This window comes from Nasonia vitripennis (genome assembly GCF_009193385.2).
Source record: "Nasonia vitripennis strain AsymCx chromosome 4 unlocalized genomic scaffold, Nvit_psr_1.1 chr4_random0006, whole genome shotgun sequence".
In the NCBI taxonomy this organism is placed as follows: Eukaryota; Metazoa; Arthropoda; class Insecta; order Hymenoptera; family Pteromalidae; genus Nasonia; species Nasonia vitripennis.
The window spans coordinates 679967-698027 of record NW_022279641.1 but is presented as its reverse complement, the minus strand read 5'-3'; the positions used below and the strand labels follow the sequence as shown (position 1 = coordinate 698027).

General features: G+C 44.8%; 1 protein-coding gene across 10 annotated transcripts in view; it reads left to right on the top strand.

The window, feature by feature from the left end:
• The window catches only part of LOC100113835, a 217447-nt gene that overhangs the window by 109517 nt on the left and 89869 nt on the right, over positions 1-18061 (top strand). For all 10 annotated transcript variants that reach the window (XM_008219737.3, XM_008219736.2, XM_031928394.1 and 7 more), the window contains 2 exons: positions 10152-10299; positions 11840-11947. In XM_008219737.3, the coding sequence (XP_008217959.1) occupies positions 10155-10299; positions 11840-11947 (253 nt within the window). In that variant the 5' untranslated portion in view covers positions 10152-10154. The remainder of the gene's footprint in view (positions 1-10151; positions 10300-11839; positions 11948-18061) is intronic.

Sequence of the window (18061 nt, the reverse complement as noted above, 5' to 3'; positions counted from 1 at the left end):
GGACCGTAGAAGAGTATTCTAACGTAAGGAAACAGACGAGCGCGATCTACAGAAATAACAAGCGGGAGTATCAAAAGAATCTTATTAGGAGAATAGAAACTAACAGTAAGGAAAATAACACCCGCGAAATGTACAGAGGGATTAACGCCATCAGAAAGGGTTTTAGGAGTAGAGCGCAATTGATGAAGGACGAAAACGGGGACCTCGTAACAAATGACAACCAATTATTGTCGCTGTGGAAAAATTATTTCGATAAATTATTAAACGTGCACGAAAATAGCGAAGAATTAGGGGACGAAATTCACACTGCTGAACCCCACGTAGAGGAACCGAGCTACCAAGAAGTAGAGGCCGCGATTAAAAAACTAAAAAACAATAAAGCCGCGGTAAATGACTCTATACCAGCTGAGTTACTCAAATATGGGGGCGTCGAGCTCACTTTCAAAATCTATAAACTAGTATGTGCCATCTGGAAAAATGAAACAATACCCGAAAATTGGAAGGAATCTATCATTATACCGATTTTTAAAAAGGGGGCTAAGACAGACTGCAATGACTATAGGGGTATTTCACTTTTAGTAACGTGCTACAAAGTTCTGTCAAGCGTAATACAAGCTAGAATCACTCCGTTCGCGGAAGATATAGTAGGAGATTATCAGTGCGGATTTCGGCGCAACAGATCGACGAGCGATCAAATGTTTACCATAAGACAGTTGTTAGAGAAAAAGTGGAAATTTTGCGAAACCATACACCAACTATTTATAGATTTTAAAAAAGCGTACGACTCTATTAAGCGAAGCAAAATGTATCAAATTCTAGTACTTCTCGGTGTACCGAAAAAACTCGTGAGATTAATTCAAATATGTCTGAACGGAAGCACGGGAAAGGTCCGAGTAGGCGGTAATGTATCAGTACCCTTCATGATACGCGATGGTTTAACACAAGGGGATGGGCTCTCTACGGTGCTGTTCAACTTAACGTTAGAGTATGCCGTTAGAAAAATGCAGGATAGCCAGCTGGGCGCAACGCTTAATGGAACAACGCAGATAATAGTCTACGCAGATGATTTGGATATACTGGGGGATTGTAGGGAAACGGTAGCAAGAAACGCGGAAATCCTCATAAAAGCGGTGGAGTATACAGGGTTAGAAGTGAGTGAATCAAAAACAAAGTACATGATTGTGGATAAGCTAGGCATCTGCAGAGGGGAGGAAGATCTCAGAGTTGGGAATTTTACTTTTGAACAGGTTAGCGAATTCTGGTATCTGGGTACGACCATAAATGATAGAAACGAGATTAATGTCGAAATAAATAAGAGACTCCATTCGGGTAATGCTTGCTTCTACGCCGTGAGTAATTTACTTAAGTCGAGGCTGTTGTCTAAAAACGTTAAAATAAGAATATACAGGACAATAATACTGCCGGTGGTTCTGTACGGGTGCGAAACGTGGGCTCTCACTAAGCAGGCGGACAACCGTTTTAGGGTATTTGAAAATAAAGTCTTGCGAAAAATATACGGGCCGAAGAAAGATGAGGAAACCGGGGAATGGAGGAGACTACACAATGATGAGTTACACAATCTGTACGCGTCACCAAATATTAACAGAATAATAAAATCGCGCAGATTGGGATGGGCAAGGCACGTAGCGAGAATGGGAGACGACCGTACGGCAGCGCGTGTCATGAAGGGCAGGCCGATGGTAACGCGACCTCTAGGTAGACCTAGACGTAGATGGGAGGACAACGTAAAAGCGGATCTAGTAGAAATAGGATGGGTGGGTGTCGATCGGAGAGGTGCATCTTGGGTGGGGTTGACACAAGATAGGGCAGCGTGGAAGGCTTGCGTAGATGAGTTGATGAACTTTCGAGTTCCAAATGCCATGTAAAAAAAAAAAAAAAAAGTTGTGTCCGGGCTAAAACAGCGACGTTTAGCTTGTCCGATTATACCGACAGTAAAAATTTTGAAATTATACGCCGAGTGACTCGCCCGGGCTGATGTTCTACATCCATGATCTGACGACACGGCAGAAACAGCATCAGTGGGAAGGAGATTGTCGGTCCAAAAAGGGCTATCGCAATCACGGCGTCGCTTCTCGTAAAACGTTCCGCGAGGCTTGCGATCCCAAGATTCCTGACGACTAATGTCGAATCGCGATTCTCTCGGAATGCAAGACTCTCTTATACCTTTGTGGTAATGACGAATTTGGTTGTCCGAAGAATGCAGCTGGATTTTGTGTTGCCTTAATGAGTTGTCTCGGCGAATGTAAACTGCATAGAATGGGATGTTTTATCAGTGTGTAGCAAAATAACAGATTGGACAGAATTGGCCGGTAACTGGTGAACACCAGAGGTGTTCCGCCGGGTTACGAGGGATTTTTTTAAGAGGTCTGGCAGATATAATGTCTTTCATTATATATCACGTACGAAAAGTGCATTGTGGCTCTGTTCGTCCGACATGCAAATCATGCGAAAAGATAGTAATGTGTGCCTCCTCGATGTAATTCTTTCCTACATCTAATCATAGAGAATTATAGTTTTAACGAATTTTATTTCAATCAAAGCTCTCTTCACTTACTTTCATTGTACTTGTCATTCTCGATGGCCATTATACGGCCCTTCGCATTAATATTCCATCGTTATTTATTTCAGAATCTGATCTGAATATTTCGAAAGCTTCTGATGGATGAATGAGCCGCGGCCTGTTTTAATTTTCCCCTGCCTCTTGAAATATTACTTTTTAAAATTTTCCTCTTTAACATAACCGGTTTGCGTTATATCTAATTAAATTTTCCTGGATTCGTGAAATTTCGCGCAAGTTTCAACATTGTAATTATTCACAATCGGATCCCGCTGAACAAGTAATCAACGGGAAATTTCGTGAGAATGCCACTTGAAAATTTCATCTGCTTTTCCCTTTGCGCGCTCTTTTTCACGTCGCTCGCGCGCTTGTCCCTTCTTCCTAATGAAGCGCGTTACAGAGGCGTCCGCATGAAAGCACAATGAGCTCTGATTGCGTCGTGCCTTTCTACATCAATATTTGGCCGCGGCTAATGGCAAAGCTGCATAAATAACCGCTAAACCGAATGAATGAGTGCGGCGCGAGTCTGGACGTCGAAATTCCGCGGATGAGCCGAGGGCCAACAAACACTGCACGCTCGCGAATCATTTCGATTATTTATCCACGAAGCCGACTACTCGTGAAGGTTTGCAGAAATTTGCTGCGCTTTTCTCAGGATGGCCCACTTCGCCTGTGAACGTGTGTCGCTTCCGAGAGCTTTCTTTCACGACGAAATGTTTCAAGGCGATTTTCCTTTTTCTTTTTTTTTTTGTTTTATAATAACGAATGAATCGCGTCAATCAGCGAAATAACGGGTATACGTAATTAACGGAGCCGGCGGGATAGGTATAGAGCGCGTCCGAGAGTTATACAACTATAATTTGAATCTGACCCCTCGATTATATCGAAGAGGCGGAGAAATCGATTTATCCTTGCTGCGGTCTGACCTTGCTCAGGCGTCCCAGTAAATTAGTCATCGGTGGTAGAGAGAGTGCCGGTAATGCTTCATCAAACGGAGAAAATTTAGTTTAATGTTTACATCGCGCCAGCAATTTAGACCTTGCCCGCATATTGCATTCGAATTTGATTCGATGTAGAGAACATCTAGAAGGCAAACGTGCAGGTAATTCATTATCTTCTAAATTATGCTCCGCTATACTCGTATCTCGGGGGCTGCTCTTGCTACAAAGAGGATTATTAATATACTATACGGCACATAATATCTGGTGCAAAAAGCTAACTCGTATGCTCTTGATCCATAATCACGCTACACACTGTTGTACGAAGCTTGAAGTCGATGTAACGAGGAGTGAAATTTTGATAGCTGAAATGAAGTTTCACTTGTTGCAATTTCAACGATTTTACAGCTGCTGTTGATGTATCGTCAAGAAGGCTCTACTTTTTGTGAGCAACTTATTCTGTATTTTCTACAGGATTTGAATAATCATCCCCCTTAAAAAGTATGCAGATGATAATTTTTCAAATAGTCACCCACGCAATTTTTTGTTTCTTATATGCGAATTGTAACATATTGTTGTACATATTTGCACAAAAATAAGATGTTCATCGCATGTATATCCATCTGAAGCTATAGCTCCTTTCAAGAAAGCGAGGCTCATACGGTACAACCATAATTCGAATTTTATCCGACCAACAGTTGTGCACGGGGAATACGCAGGTTCGAAATCGATTTATCCTCTATATGCAATGTCCTAGAGCGACCTTTTGCTCGAGTATACGCGCGCGAATTAGTCGACGATGGACTCGCAATTGAGAAAGCTCGTCGTCTCGTCCTCTCGCCCTCGAGTAGAGGCACGATTGGCTGAATGTGCAGCTACAGTGAACCAATGGGAAACGTGACGCTCCGCCAAGCTGTGCTTGCTCCCGAGAATCTCTTTAACGAAGTTTGATTTTTTTTCTCCCTCGGAAACTAACTCTTACCATTCGCTCCAATTTGAGGAGGTAGCCTTAATCGAAGGATTTGAAGGAGAAATCCGCCCGCGATTGAATAACTGATTATATTTACTACTGAACCCGGTCGTATTGTTCATCCCGCCGTAATCCGCATTTGCTCGACATCGTTGTTCTTGCTGTTATACTCGTTGTTCGATAACTTGTATGCATCGTCGTGTCCGTATTTCAGCCCAGCAACCCTCTCAGCGGCGTAATTGGCCGAGCTTTAGAATCGGCAACCAACCTGCACCCGCGCACATACGGCTGAATGTACGGCGAACTTTTAATCTGGGTAAAGGACATTGTCCGAGAATCGGGCTGTCCATAAACATTCTCTTCCTCTTTAACTCCCATTCTAATTTCAGCCGCCGCGGTAGCCCGACAGGCATCAGGCGCGTAATATTATAAAATCAGATTATACCTTCATTTCGAAAGTGACTTATACGGCGCAATTTATACGCTCACAAAATACACTGTCGCAAACAGTTTTCGAAGTAATAAATGTGCCTGCCACGCTCTTCCCCGATTCACGAACGTGTAGTGCAGCCTCTGCCGACTGTCCCCTACATTCGATAAATAATTCAACGCTCGAAAGAATAAAGCAAACAAGCGCTCGCCGTCGAATTAATACAGATTTGCGCGCGCGAAACAGAGTAGCCGAATAAGCGCGAGATTAAATCGTTTTTTTCACTTTTTTCCGCTAAATTTGTCCTTTCTACATTTTTGCGCGGATCGCCTTTTGCCGAAGCGCGTCGCGATAAGCCGCTTGAAAAATCACCCGATGTACATAGCCCACACATCAGGCGACGAGCGCTCACACTATACGACGCGAGAGAGGCGTTGACTGACAAGCTCGGCGGATTTTGGTTCGGGCGCGCGGACGTATTAATTTTACGAGTGATACCATCAAAAAATTTGATACCCCTGCCCCAACTCGCTTACAGAGTCTTCCTCTCTCTCTCTCTCTCTCTCTCTCTCTCTCTCTCTCTCTCTCTCTCTCTCTCTCTCTCTCGGCGGATTCGCGAAGATTAACATTACAAAATACATGGAACAAGTTAGTTCTGCAGGCGCGAGAGATGGAGAAAAAGGAGTGGCGTGTGGCGAGGTCACGCGGCCAGCCGGGGCAAGAAACGAGGAGACGATCCTAACGCTAATTAATCACAGGCCGGCGGGGCTCGGAAGTTTTATTTTTCCCGGGGCTGCTGCCGAGGCTCGTTAAACGCTGCATCCAACACCCCGTGCAACTTTAAAATGCTTCTGAAGTATATGTGTACGTCGCGTCCCCCTCCTCCTCCTCGACACCCCCATGAACTTTAACGACGTTTTAACTTTGATGAAGGGGACGGAATAAGAATTTTCCTTAATAACTAATTGTTTACGCTTCGCTCGTAAAAGGAGAATCTCCGCTAACGTTACAATTTCCCCCTTTTTTAACACGCTGGTGACAGAAAAATCGCGAGCTTTTTTGCGAAATCGTCTAACGGTATCGTCAGGGAGCTTGGCCGTAATAAAATCGGGTTATGAAAACACGTCGTTTCCGGCTGCGCTGTATATTATTTTCCAACTGTAAACATCGATAGTGTCTGAAGGCACTATTTCTAGGGAGGCATTTGGTTCCAAAATAAACGATTCGACGCGTTTTCACTTCATAAACCAGAGGACGATCATTAAATTTCGGCGATTGATCTCGGAATAAGCTGTGCGCACTTTTGCATTTCATGTAGAGCGAGTGTTTGGCCTTTTGAAGCTACGCTTTCATTCTGTAATGCGCAAGTATATGAATAACGGCAATGTTCTAAAATTAAAGAAATAACTCTGGCTCCATCATAATTAATTGTTTATTAAAATAAGTAGAAATAACTTACATCATTTCTAAAATGATTTTATTCGGTATTATACTTATAGATAATATAGATAAAAGGAATTGAGTAAACCCGCGTACACGCATTGCCTACTGTCACTGATACCAGTTGAGTTTGAAAATATGCCAACTCAGTGTAGCGTGATTAACCAGAACTCCATAACAATACCAAACATATCATTCGACTAGGTATAATGAGTCCTACATAATCAAAATCTGATGCTTCAAGATCGAATATATAGTGTTTGCGCTTTTGTCAAAGCCCTAATTATATGACAGTAGAGGTTATGTCCTTATATCGCCGCGGTTCGTAAGAAAAAATTGATTATTGCGAAATTCTTTAAATAGCCATAAAATGATTTTAAAAATTTAACTTTCAAATATTTTGAAATTTTTTAGTTTTGTTCCCGTTATACGAGATAATCCTGCGATGGAAAGAATCTTAATTGTATTAGTCTTTGCGGGAAATCTGATAAGTACAGTGCTAGTTCCGCAGCAAATTCCGAAGCGCCTCTAACCGGGTATGAGAAAAATGAAAAAAGAAAAATAGTAAAAAAACCCAAAACATTTAAGCACATTGAGCACAAGATCACGTTTAAATTCCGACCGCTGCTTCGAAAGGCAATCAAGCCCCAATCTAAAGCACTCGAGAGGCGTGTCGTCCTCAAGAATGCAAAGTTCGCGGCGATCGTCAACATTTTTAGAGCCGATTCGCGCGACTCACCTCCTCTAGGTCTCTCGCTCGCTCTCCTTCAAAGCGGCGGCAGCTGCGGTCCGTCAGTAGGCCGCGCGCGCGGCGGCGGCGGCGGCGGCGCAACCCCATTTCCCATCGGCGCGCGCGCTCTCCTTGGAATTCGTCCAAACGTCGCGATCCATCCGCCAACGATCTGTGAAAGCACCGCTGTTATTTCGCGCTCGGGAAGTCGTGTGGCCGACGCGCGAACGATCATCTCTATCCCCCCCCCCCCCATTTCGCGAGTCTGCGCGCCGTATAGAGATACGTGCTTCGCTCAAGATCGTCTCTCCGATGCCGTCGTACTGCCGCTTCGCCGAGAGAAGAGGATACTTTGTCGGACGTGTGATGGATGCAGTCGCGGTTCTACACACTCTCGGATCGAATCGGATATTGCGTTATATTATGTAGGTACACGTGGAGGATGACGACGATATAAATTGCGAAGCCGCTCGCGGAAAAACAAAGCTCGCATCGCCTCTGTAATTTCACGGACTCGCGCTGCAAGGGTAACGAGCGTCGCGCGCTCTCGGTTATATAATCGGCATGAATTTCGCGCGCGCGCATATCCCCGGCGATTATGAATATTAATTATCCGGATCCTAGATTATCTTTGCGCTCCACACTTGTTAATTGAAAAGAGTCGCTCGCGGACTCGGTGTATAAGCTCGCCGGCGGCTGGGGTGGGAAAAGAGACTGCAGCGTCGAATAATATTTATACGATCGACGAGCGCGGCAAAGTTCGGATTGCCGCGCGAAATGCGCACCAGCCATAAATTCTCTCCATGCAGGAGAGGGAGCGATGCGTGCGCGCCGCCCTTTATTATGCGCGATATAAGCTACTACTGCGCGACTCTCCTACCGTATATCGCGCGTATATCAAACGTCTATATGTGCTTACGTATTATATACGTATAAAAGCGTTATTCTCTCGGCCCTCTCTCTCTCTCTCCCGGTTTATATCGACGTGAATAATGCATGCAGGGAGCGATATATGTATAATTCGTCGCCGGCAACATTTTCATACGTGTCGGAGAATGAATATTCATTCATTTGCTTATATGGGCGAGTGGGAGAGCGCGTTACGCGGAGAAGCGACGACGAGGAACGCCTAAGAGCCTACGCGTATTATATACCGAGTTTCGCACCGCGGCTGCTGTTGCGCGAGAGTGTTTGCCGAATATCGCGCGGAGGAGGGCGAGTTTTATGGTTGGTACGTGTGCGAGCTGATGGCCCGCGACGAAGGTTTTGTTTGGACTCGCTGCTCCGGCGATCATATTGTACGCTCGTTCTCCATCATCAGAGCCCTTGGAAAATTTTGATTTCCTCTATGATATGATTGTAAGCTCGTTTTAGGAAAAGCGTCGCGTGAAATCTTACCCGAGACGCTGCGTACTATATAATTTTCTCAAAAAGCCGCACCGTTCGCGAAAAAGTGAGTGCACAATCTTTCCATCATATCCATCAGCTCCGTACTCGATGGTCAGCAGCAGTAGCAGTAAATTAATCAATATATTGCAGGCCTCGCGGGTCAGCTCTCGCGCGCGCGATCTCTCGCACATTCTCCCGCAGCGGCGCGCACTGCAACAATCCGTTATAAATCGGATCGGCCATACGGCGTGGGCCAATTAATTAAATCATAATGAACGAGCCGTGGATTAGCCCTTTTTATACCTCTCTCGCGCGCAGCCCAGCGAGCCGCGCTTTAATTATGAGATTCCGCTGCCTGTCGAGCGATACACTGCACGCGAGAGAAGCTCGCGCTTTGTCGCGAATCCCGCTGGGAGAGCTGGACCTGTAATAAACAGCGACGTTAGTGCAGATAATCTTTTCATTGTTTTTCGCGCCACACAGCGCGTACCGCTGCAGCGCTAGCCCGCTGCTGTTGATCTTGTCGATACGGCGCCGGGGAATTGGCCGAATTACACGCGTTCTCGAGCCGTAATTACGCGATAATGTTTTGCGGATCGGATTGTTTTAGCGGGAGTTAATTTTATAGCGGGGCTTATGCCGTCACATTGAAATTTCAAGATCCGCGAGCCGCGAGGTTTTTCAATTATTTGTGCTAGCTATTACGCGCTGTGTATGAGGGAAATTGGGATTTTGTCGATTCGAGTGATTTGAAAAGGTGAAATATTCTGTTGCGGATTATAATACGCGCATGTTTTGCTTTCCCCTAGAGAAAGCTTTGTAATAGTAAAATTTTCAGTTTCGCTAAAACTTCATAGAAACGTATATGGAAGTGTTTGGTGTTCGAATCGTATATGTTTTGAGAAAATGTCCGTGCCGTCATAATTCTGGAACTATGCGACCAATTTTCAAACTACGAAATACATGCACGTAGGCCGCTATCAAGCGTACCCACTTCGCAAATACGACGCATCTGCGCGGCCCTCTAAGCACAAGAGCGACACTTTACCTCTCTTGCCTTAGTGCTACATGACCAGTGCAGCCTCTCCTACTGACAAGTCATTTTAAAGACTAAGGGAGAGAAAGCGGCACTCACTCGATAACTAAGTATAGAATCGAGTGAGCCGCGAGCCTACACTGTGGCTTCTGTAGATCCACAGTGCGATGCGCCTATCCGCGAAATTGTGCATGTCGGGAACAACACATAAAATATGCGAATATGTGTATTTAACATACCTATACGCATAAATTCATTGTTTTCGATAAGCGAATAATTGGTGCATCAAAGGCCTTATTCATATTTATAAATAATAATCGCAGGCGCATATAACCACCTTGACACCGTACAAACTCTACAGAAAAAATCTTCATCGTGCACAAAATAACTTTGACACATGTTCTTTATAAAATTGTACGCAGACATTTACTGCGTAAGATGTCCCTACACGATCGTATATTACCTATCGGCGCAACAATGCATAACAAAACTCTTATGTTGGGGTTGAAAAACAATTGAAACTGTGTGCATGGTAAATATCTGCATAAAATTTTTCGTTATTTTTATATAGAGTTGGCTCGATGTCAGTTCCATCGTTATATTCTCCAACTAAGCAAAGTGTCACTACTGTGTGTTCTAGGCAATGAAGATGAGCAAAGTGGGAAATCAAACAAACTCCCAGGATCCGCAGGCCGTGAATTCGCGTGTTTTCGTTGGGAACCTCAACACTTTCCAATGCAGCAAAACTGACGTTGAACGCATGTTTCAGCGCTATGGCCGTTTGGCAGGTACGTACGCACTATATTCACTCTTTTTCCCCCTGGTATAGCCCTATTCGACTCTGTAATGATCCTTGAACGTGATAAATACCAACAGCCGCAGCCTTAATCTCTCTCGCGGAATCAATCAAACAGTTTGCTGGCTTGCGAACTTATCGCTTCTCAAACAGTTAATATCTGCACGATGACGTGTGTATATAGGTTTGTTTGTGGATCCCGAGATGGCTCGGGCGCGTTTAGCCTTGCTGCTTGAATTGACTTCAACTCGCCGCGAAATTGCTCAAGTAGAAGATGCAACGACGCGCTGCGCTAAAACTCGCGAGTTTGAACAGCGAACTTTATGTACCCACGCCTCTGCGTGCATCGTCGTATTACTTATATAGTCATTCAAAACTCGTGTGCACACAATGTATTTCATTTTCGCTCTCTGCATCAGTTTCGAATTTCAATCCGAAATCAAAGGAGCCCCTGTACACGCGGCTGCACTGGACGGCGGAAGCGCGCCTCTTGGCTCCGAGATTAGAAGCCCGACGTACAGGTGCTAATAGCATTCTCTTGGGGGAATCACAGCCTATCCGCAGTCGCGTCCGACGATATTCATGCATTCGGCCCTCGATTATGCGCGACTGTTATTATTGATATTTTTGGCTAACAACCATATTTCGAAGCCATTACCGCTAATCAATCCTGAAAGCTTTCGCATCGGACAGTCGGTCCGGCCCTTGACTCGTAACATTACCTCTCGCGCGCGCCAATCATAACGCTAATGAGCTGCAACGGGCAAGATTCTTTGTGATCTCGATTTATAAAACGCTCGATAATACTGTAGTATCGATTCGTCGCTGTAAATGGACACTTTCTGCAAAAAAAAAAAGGCAAATACACTCGCCATAGTATATAGTCTCGCAGTCGAACGTGTGTAGTAGCGTACATACATACATAGCTCACTGATGAGAAGTTTGAAAACGGACGCCTGACTCCGGCTGATAAACAGCTTACTTTCCCGCGTCTTTCCTCCGAATAAAGTGGCGCCTACTGAGACAAATAAAGGGCCAGCTCGACAAAGCGACAGTCTACGTGTGTGTGCGCGCGCGCGTTCGCTGTCGGCGAACTTATTGTGTACCGCCAGGCGACACTGCGATCAGAGAAAAGAGCCGAATTAGCCGTTGAGTTGTATACGGGAGTCGAATTTCGAGCGAAAGTTTTTTTTTTTGAAAACCATGACTACTATATTTAGAGCGTGCATTTGCTGCTGTCGGATTATTATTAAAAAATTACTAAAGGCTCCGATGATCCGCAATCGCATCATTTTTCAGTTTTGTTGATTAAAAGATAATTGACAAATGAAACGATGTTTCTATACTTCCACGTATTGCAAACCCGTACCGTAGTTTTCATTTTGGCTTTCGAAGAAAATGTAATTAACTCGTCAGCTGCATATGATGATATTTTTGACAACCAATTTGAATTCTGCTTTGAACAAACGAACGAACGAACAAACAATTCCAAATTAAATGCTTTACGCAATTTCCTTCGCTTCTGTTACTAGGTATATCGATGCACAAGGGCTACGCGTTTGTGCAGTTTACCAATCCCTTCGACGCGCGCAGTGCCTGCCTGGGAGAAGATGGTCGGACCGTCCTCAGTCAAATTCTCGGTAAGTACTTGTTGTTGAAATATTTGTTTTCTCCTTTTTATATTCATACGGTTACATGTGATCATTATAATTTATCTTACAAACGCATCAAACATTTTCCTCCGTCAAAGGATATAATTTAAATGATAGTCGGTCTCCACATCAGACTCCTTTGAAAGTGCATCAATGGATTTAATTTCCAATTCGAAACCGATGCAACGAGAGAAGCGTTTGTTTGTAGGCGCACGGGGTGTAAACTGGTTAGAAGGATGAAAAATTCAATGATTCTAAAAACTCGCGGCTCGCAGACGAAGGAAGAAGGAGGCGTGAAAACTCACGCCGCTAGAGAGGCGACGAGGGTGTGTCGTCGGGCGATTATTGCGCGCCTTAAGGACTTAAAGTGGCGTGAAAATGCAGCGGCGCACGTGTCAGACGCGCGTGAATAAGCCTTTAATCTTTGCGTTCGCGACGACGGCGCGGCCGTTGAGCTGGGAAAAATGAAGAAAGCCGCACGCGGCGTGAAGAAGTTGTCGAGGCGGAGAATGAGGAAGTGGATGCGACGCAGGCCTCTGACACGTACATAACTTTGTGCGGTTGATTGTTTTCAAACGATTATCAACGATCTCGGCTCGGTTATTCAAAGTAACCGCATTTGTTTCCTATTTTAGACGTGACTATACATTATTGCAAGCTCTTTATTGTACAATTTGACAGTCCTTTTATTCACAATTTTTATCGGAAAATGACTTGTTTCTTGAACTGCGGTGCTTATCATTTATAGTGAAAAATTGGATTAATATCAATGTCAAAATTCGAATCATGACTTAACAAGTTTTTTAAATTTGGCACTCAATTAACAGTCAATCATCGTTACTTTTTGAATTGATTTCAGTGCTATTATCGATAACTTTTTGATCTTGCTTCGTACAAAATTTACTTCATGATTTACATGTTCAAGAAATTGTTCGTGCATAATATAAATGAGAGCAGGAAATTATTCCGTCATCTTTATAATTCAATATCACATGTTCATATCCATAACTGGGGTCAGCCGTATTATTGATCGTGTACTGAGCGACAAGTATAAATAAAAACATTTTATAGTAGCTTACATTTCGGAATTCGTGAAAGATTAACGATCCGGCTCTCATCAAATAACTTTTCACAAGCTAATAACCAACAAATGTCGCGGATCACTTTATCCGCGATAAATTTAAAATACAGCGACATAAAATCGCTTTAATAGCGCCGTTTATCGATGGAAAATTGCGAAAAGCTCGAACAAAAAATAAGCTTGCAGGGCGACATCAGAGGCTCCTATATTTGAACAAAATTATTCCGAGAGTGCGCTCTATTCGTCAAGGGGCACTAATGGAGTTATAACCTCTTAATCAGCCTCGCCGCACGGCGCGCCCAGCGGAACAAGGCGCCAGCTTAGATAAAAAAGAGAGAAAGAGAGAGAGAGAGAGAGAGAGAGAGAGAGAGAGAGAGAGAGAGAGCTAGAGAAAGAAAAAGAGTAATATCTTGGCGCAAAAGCTTGTGTGCATAGTAAAAGTGCGCGCGGCCTTGTCTTTTTCTGAAAAAAGGGGAATTTCTTTGGAGAATAATGTGAGAGTATGTACAGGCGCGCGTGAAAAGCAGGCTCTTAGAGCTCTTTAAAGGCGAGCTAATGTTCGGGATCGCCCTGTTCTCTTTTCCTCCGTAACTTCTTTCCGACTGCAGGCGTTTCTTTTTTCACCTGACGCGACGTGCATCATCAATATTTATCTTGCGCGAAGACTTCCGGCACTGCATGGTTTCTTTTATCATATTTTCGATATTACATCCACGAAGTGCCGACGAAATGCAGCGAGAGACAACGTACGAGCTTGGATAAACAGAAGCTTGTGTGTTTGCACGACGGCGGAAAGGCGCTTCTTAGAAAGTGAGCCATTCGATGTCAGCAGCGACACACTGAATATTTCCCATCATCATCTCTGGCGCACACTCCATCAAATCAAAACAAACCCGTTAAAAATAAACGCACATAGCGTTGTACCGATGACTGCGCTAGCGTATACGCAACAACGCGACCGCAAATCCATAATTTCTCACCCATTAACTCGACGCGCGAAAATACACGGTCGCGAGAAGGCCGCGTGTATAATTCAGCGCTTTCTCTTTCTCTCTCTCGCTCTCTCTCTCTCTCACTCTCTCTCTCGCTCTCTCTCTCTCTCTCTCTCTCTCTCTCTCTTTCTGTCCACTCTCACTCACGCGCGAGAGGACGAGCGACGATGTCAGCGCGGAGTTCATTAAAAAAATCGAAATGGCCCGGCAAAATTTGTGCGGTGGCGCCGCGCCGCGCCTCGACCCTAAATATGACATTATTTGTAATTCAGTCGACGAGAGAGAGAGAGAGAGAGAGAGAGAGAGAAGCGAGTGCGAGAAGCGCATGAAATGTAATCACTGAGCTACGGCTTGTTTAGCCAGATGCCGCGCGCTGACGTTTTAAAGTGTCCTCGCGTTCGAGAACACATGTGTACGAACACGCCAAACCGCAATAATTTGCCCTCGTGCATTCTTCCGCTTTTATCTTTGCTGCTGCGTTTTGCTGTGCGTTTGTGTTAAATTTGAAAAAGCTACTAAATATTGCCGACTTTTTATAAAGAATTCAATGCGACTTTACTTATTATTTTCATTACATTTTCGGATCAATTGATCAGCTAATTGTATTATATGATTTGCATACGTCGTGCTGCATATTTTATAAAACTCTTTTGTATTGCACACATTTATTTAGCAAAGAAAGAGTAGGTGAAATATAAAAATCTTACTAATACGTTTAAGATCTGTCTAATACTACATCTGTTCAGACGACTCGCTCTTGTTTGACAGCTAATATAGGTTATGATTTCAAGGGGTTCATTTCTTACGAGAATATGAAGAAACTTATTATTCTTACAGTTCTAAACGATCCTTTGAATTGTTGATTATTATAACATATTTAAATTCATTTAAGAGTAACAAATAGACTTAAATTTATTATTACTTTTATTCCTTTTCGATATTCCACCGAGAACGACATGCAAAATTCATGTGACCAGTATAGGGTTTTCAGGTATATCGGCGAGTCTGTATCTATTGATAATGTTCATTTCTAGACGAATTCTGCTAAAAAACTCGGCAACATTCCTACCAGTTTATTTTATAAAGGCTATAAAAATGTTTAGTACGATGATCATGCCAGTATTATTATTACAGAATAAAATAAACCGAACAAAGTTTTTCTCTCTGAGTTTTCAGGATATAAAAAAGAGTTAGTTAACCAAAATTAATAATATCTTCTTGAAGAAAAAATCCAACTGGCTTCCATTTTCCACGTTTATTAGTCCGTACATCCCTTTGAGCTTATGCATAAGTTATTAATCAACCGAAAGATCTAATCTACTGTGATAAGCCAAAAAGAGCATGTACTGTATAATCTCATATAACAGAATTGCAATCACAGAGTAAAATAAACCGTACAAAATTTTTAACTCTGCTTGAGGTTCTCTTTGAAAAAAAACATCCAACTTACGCTCATTTTTCCACATTCATCACAGTGGTTGACTTTCACGACGCTCATTCAACCCAACAATCGAACCGACTGCGACTATACTAGTCGAAAAAAGCACACGTACATCACTAATCATCCCCGTTGGCGCAATTACACCTGCATCTCCGGTACTTCCTCTCTTCCATAATCCTCATAAAGCGCATTACATATTTCACGCTCCAATTTTCAAGGGGAAATCCTCAACGAGATCCTCGCGAAGTCGAGTGTAAATACAGCCGAGAGAGTGGAGGGGACACGACGACTATGGCTTCCCCCAAATTTCCGTAAACGTCTCGCATCGTCGTTTCCGCCGCTGCAACCACCTACGACGGACCCCCCCCCCCCCCCCCACACACACACACGTACACACACCTACACTAGCGCGCCCCCAAAGAGAGAAGCGTATATAGCGTAGAGACCGAAAGAGAGAGAGAGAGAGAGAGACTCGCCTCAAATATTTCTTTGCGCTAATGCAAGAGCCGTGTTCCGGTGAGGCCGCGGGCGACGCTGCGCTTTGGTAATACACGCGCCCGACCCTTCCCGGCCGGTCTTTTTTCTCTCGTTTTATCTCGTTCTTTTCTTCGCCACCGTGCGAGCGCGCGCGACGCTTGTTTCGACCCTTTTTTCGTCTCTCTGTTTACGGCCCCTCGTCCCCACTTGTTTCGCTTCTTGTTCTCTTTCCCTCTCACTCTGCAGCAGCAGCGAGTCGTTGGTTGGGAGCGCGGTATAGCTCGGGGTGCACGCCGGACTTCTTTTTGCGGAGTTTCTTATAATGCTCGCTCGTTGCCGCGGCTCCTTTTTTTTCTGCTTCCGAGAGCGCCCCGGGATTGATCAGCTGCGAAATTTTTGAGCTCGGGCCCCGCCTCCCGTGTGGCAGTAGTGCATTGCCGAGTTCTGCCAGACGTGCATTGGTTGGACGAAAGCGTAGAGCGAGTGGCTGCCGACTGCCGAAAGTTCCTTTCTATAAATTTCTCGATCGAAGTGGGCAATAGCCGAGCAACATTATACCAGCAGAGAGCGTCCACTCGAAGACGCAGAAAAACAAATTTCTGGCACAATATCGAAACACGACGAAAAAAACGTCAACTCAAACAGTCCCTCTCGAGCATTTTTCGACGCCATTCGTAGACGTTATTTCCCCCCCCCCCCCCCACCGCTCTCTCGGTACACTGTTTGTTCATCTTCGTGTTTACCCCAACCCCCTATTTGTTTATCTATCTTTCTCAATTCGCCTGTCCCTTCGCACAGTCCAGCAGCGGCTCATTCTCGCATTGTCACCCGCCGCGCGCGCATGGCGAGAACATCAGCTGCAGCAGCTTGTCCCGGGTGTCACGTGTTCGTCGCTCGGCTGCGCGGGTGTGTGCGTGTGTGTCCATCGGCTGTACTGATGACCCGTTCCGCTCCCACACTTCGGTAGCCTCTCGGCCATAAAACTGTAAACTGCCCGTGTCCACCTCGCTTTCTCTCTTCGCTCGTTACGAGAGAGAGAGAGAGAGAGAGAGAGAGAGAGAGAGTCGTTCTTTCCGGTATAGTGACAAGTACCTGCCGCGCTCTGGGCTTGTCCATCTTTGGGAGAGGCAAGTCTTTTTCTTCTTATCGTTAGCGACGCTCAATTTTACTTTGCTCGAGCCTTTGGTCTTCGGGAAAAAGCTGTAACGTGGATGTAATTAGAAGTCGTGCGAAAATTTCGTTGTTAAGCAGGGATGCTCAGATTTGCAGAGGAATAATATAATTCTATAACGCGCACACGATAATTAATTGTTGAACGCTGTATCAAAACTGCAACTACAAACTGACGATCCGCACAAGTGTCTAACGTTGATGATTCTTTATCATGCGACTCGCGTCCCAGATGAAACTTTTTCGATTCGCCGAAACTACCGGCGCGTAAACAAACAACATATTCGCAGAAGCGACGATCCTAGACGAAGCTCCGTCAAAAGGTTAAAAATACACATACGTCCTGCGGAAAAAAGGGAACGATGTATATATGTCCGTATAAAACTCGGGGCGAGCACAGAGAAAGAGCGAGAGAGAGAGAGAGAGAGAGAGAGAGAGAGAGAGAGAGAGAGAGAGAGCGTATCACGTAAATTCGCGAAGGCTTCGAAACGCCGAGCAGAAGTCGCGAAAGCCCGGATTATATCCTCAAGAGTTTGCCAGCTTTCAGCGCTCATTTGGCGAGTCATAAAGCGGTACAAGCAGCCCTTTCTCTCTCTCTCTCTCTCTCTCTCTCTCTCTCTCTCTCTCTCTCTCTCTCTCTCCTCGAGCTTTAAGCTACCCCTCTTTTTACCCCCACCAGTGCCACACACATTCGATATGCCGCCGGGGCGCGACTACCCGCTCGGTTGGATTAAACGCGAGCGCACAAACACACACACACACACACAGCCAGGATCTTTTATACGGGCTGCAAACTCCGGCAGGCACTCGCGCGAAAAATTGCGATAGTAAAAAACTCTGTTAGGACGCGAACTCCATTCGCCGGGACGCGCGTGCGCGCGTGGGGGGAGATTTAGCCCGTCGGGCGACATGACGAAGACCGCTGCTGCTGCTGCTGGAGA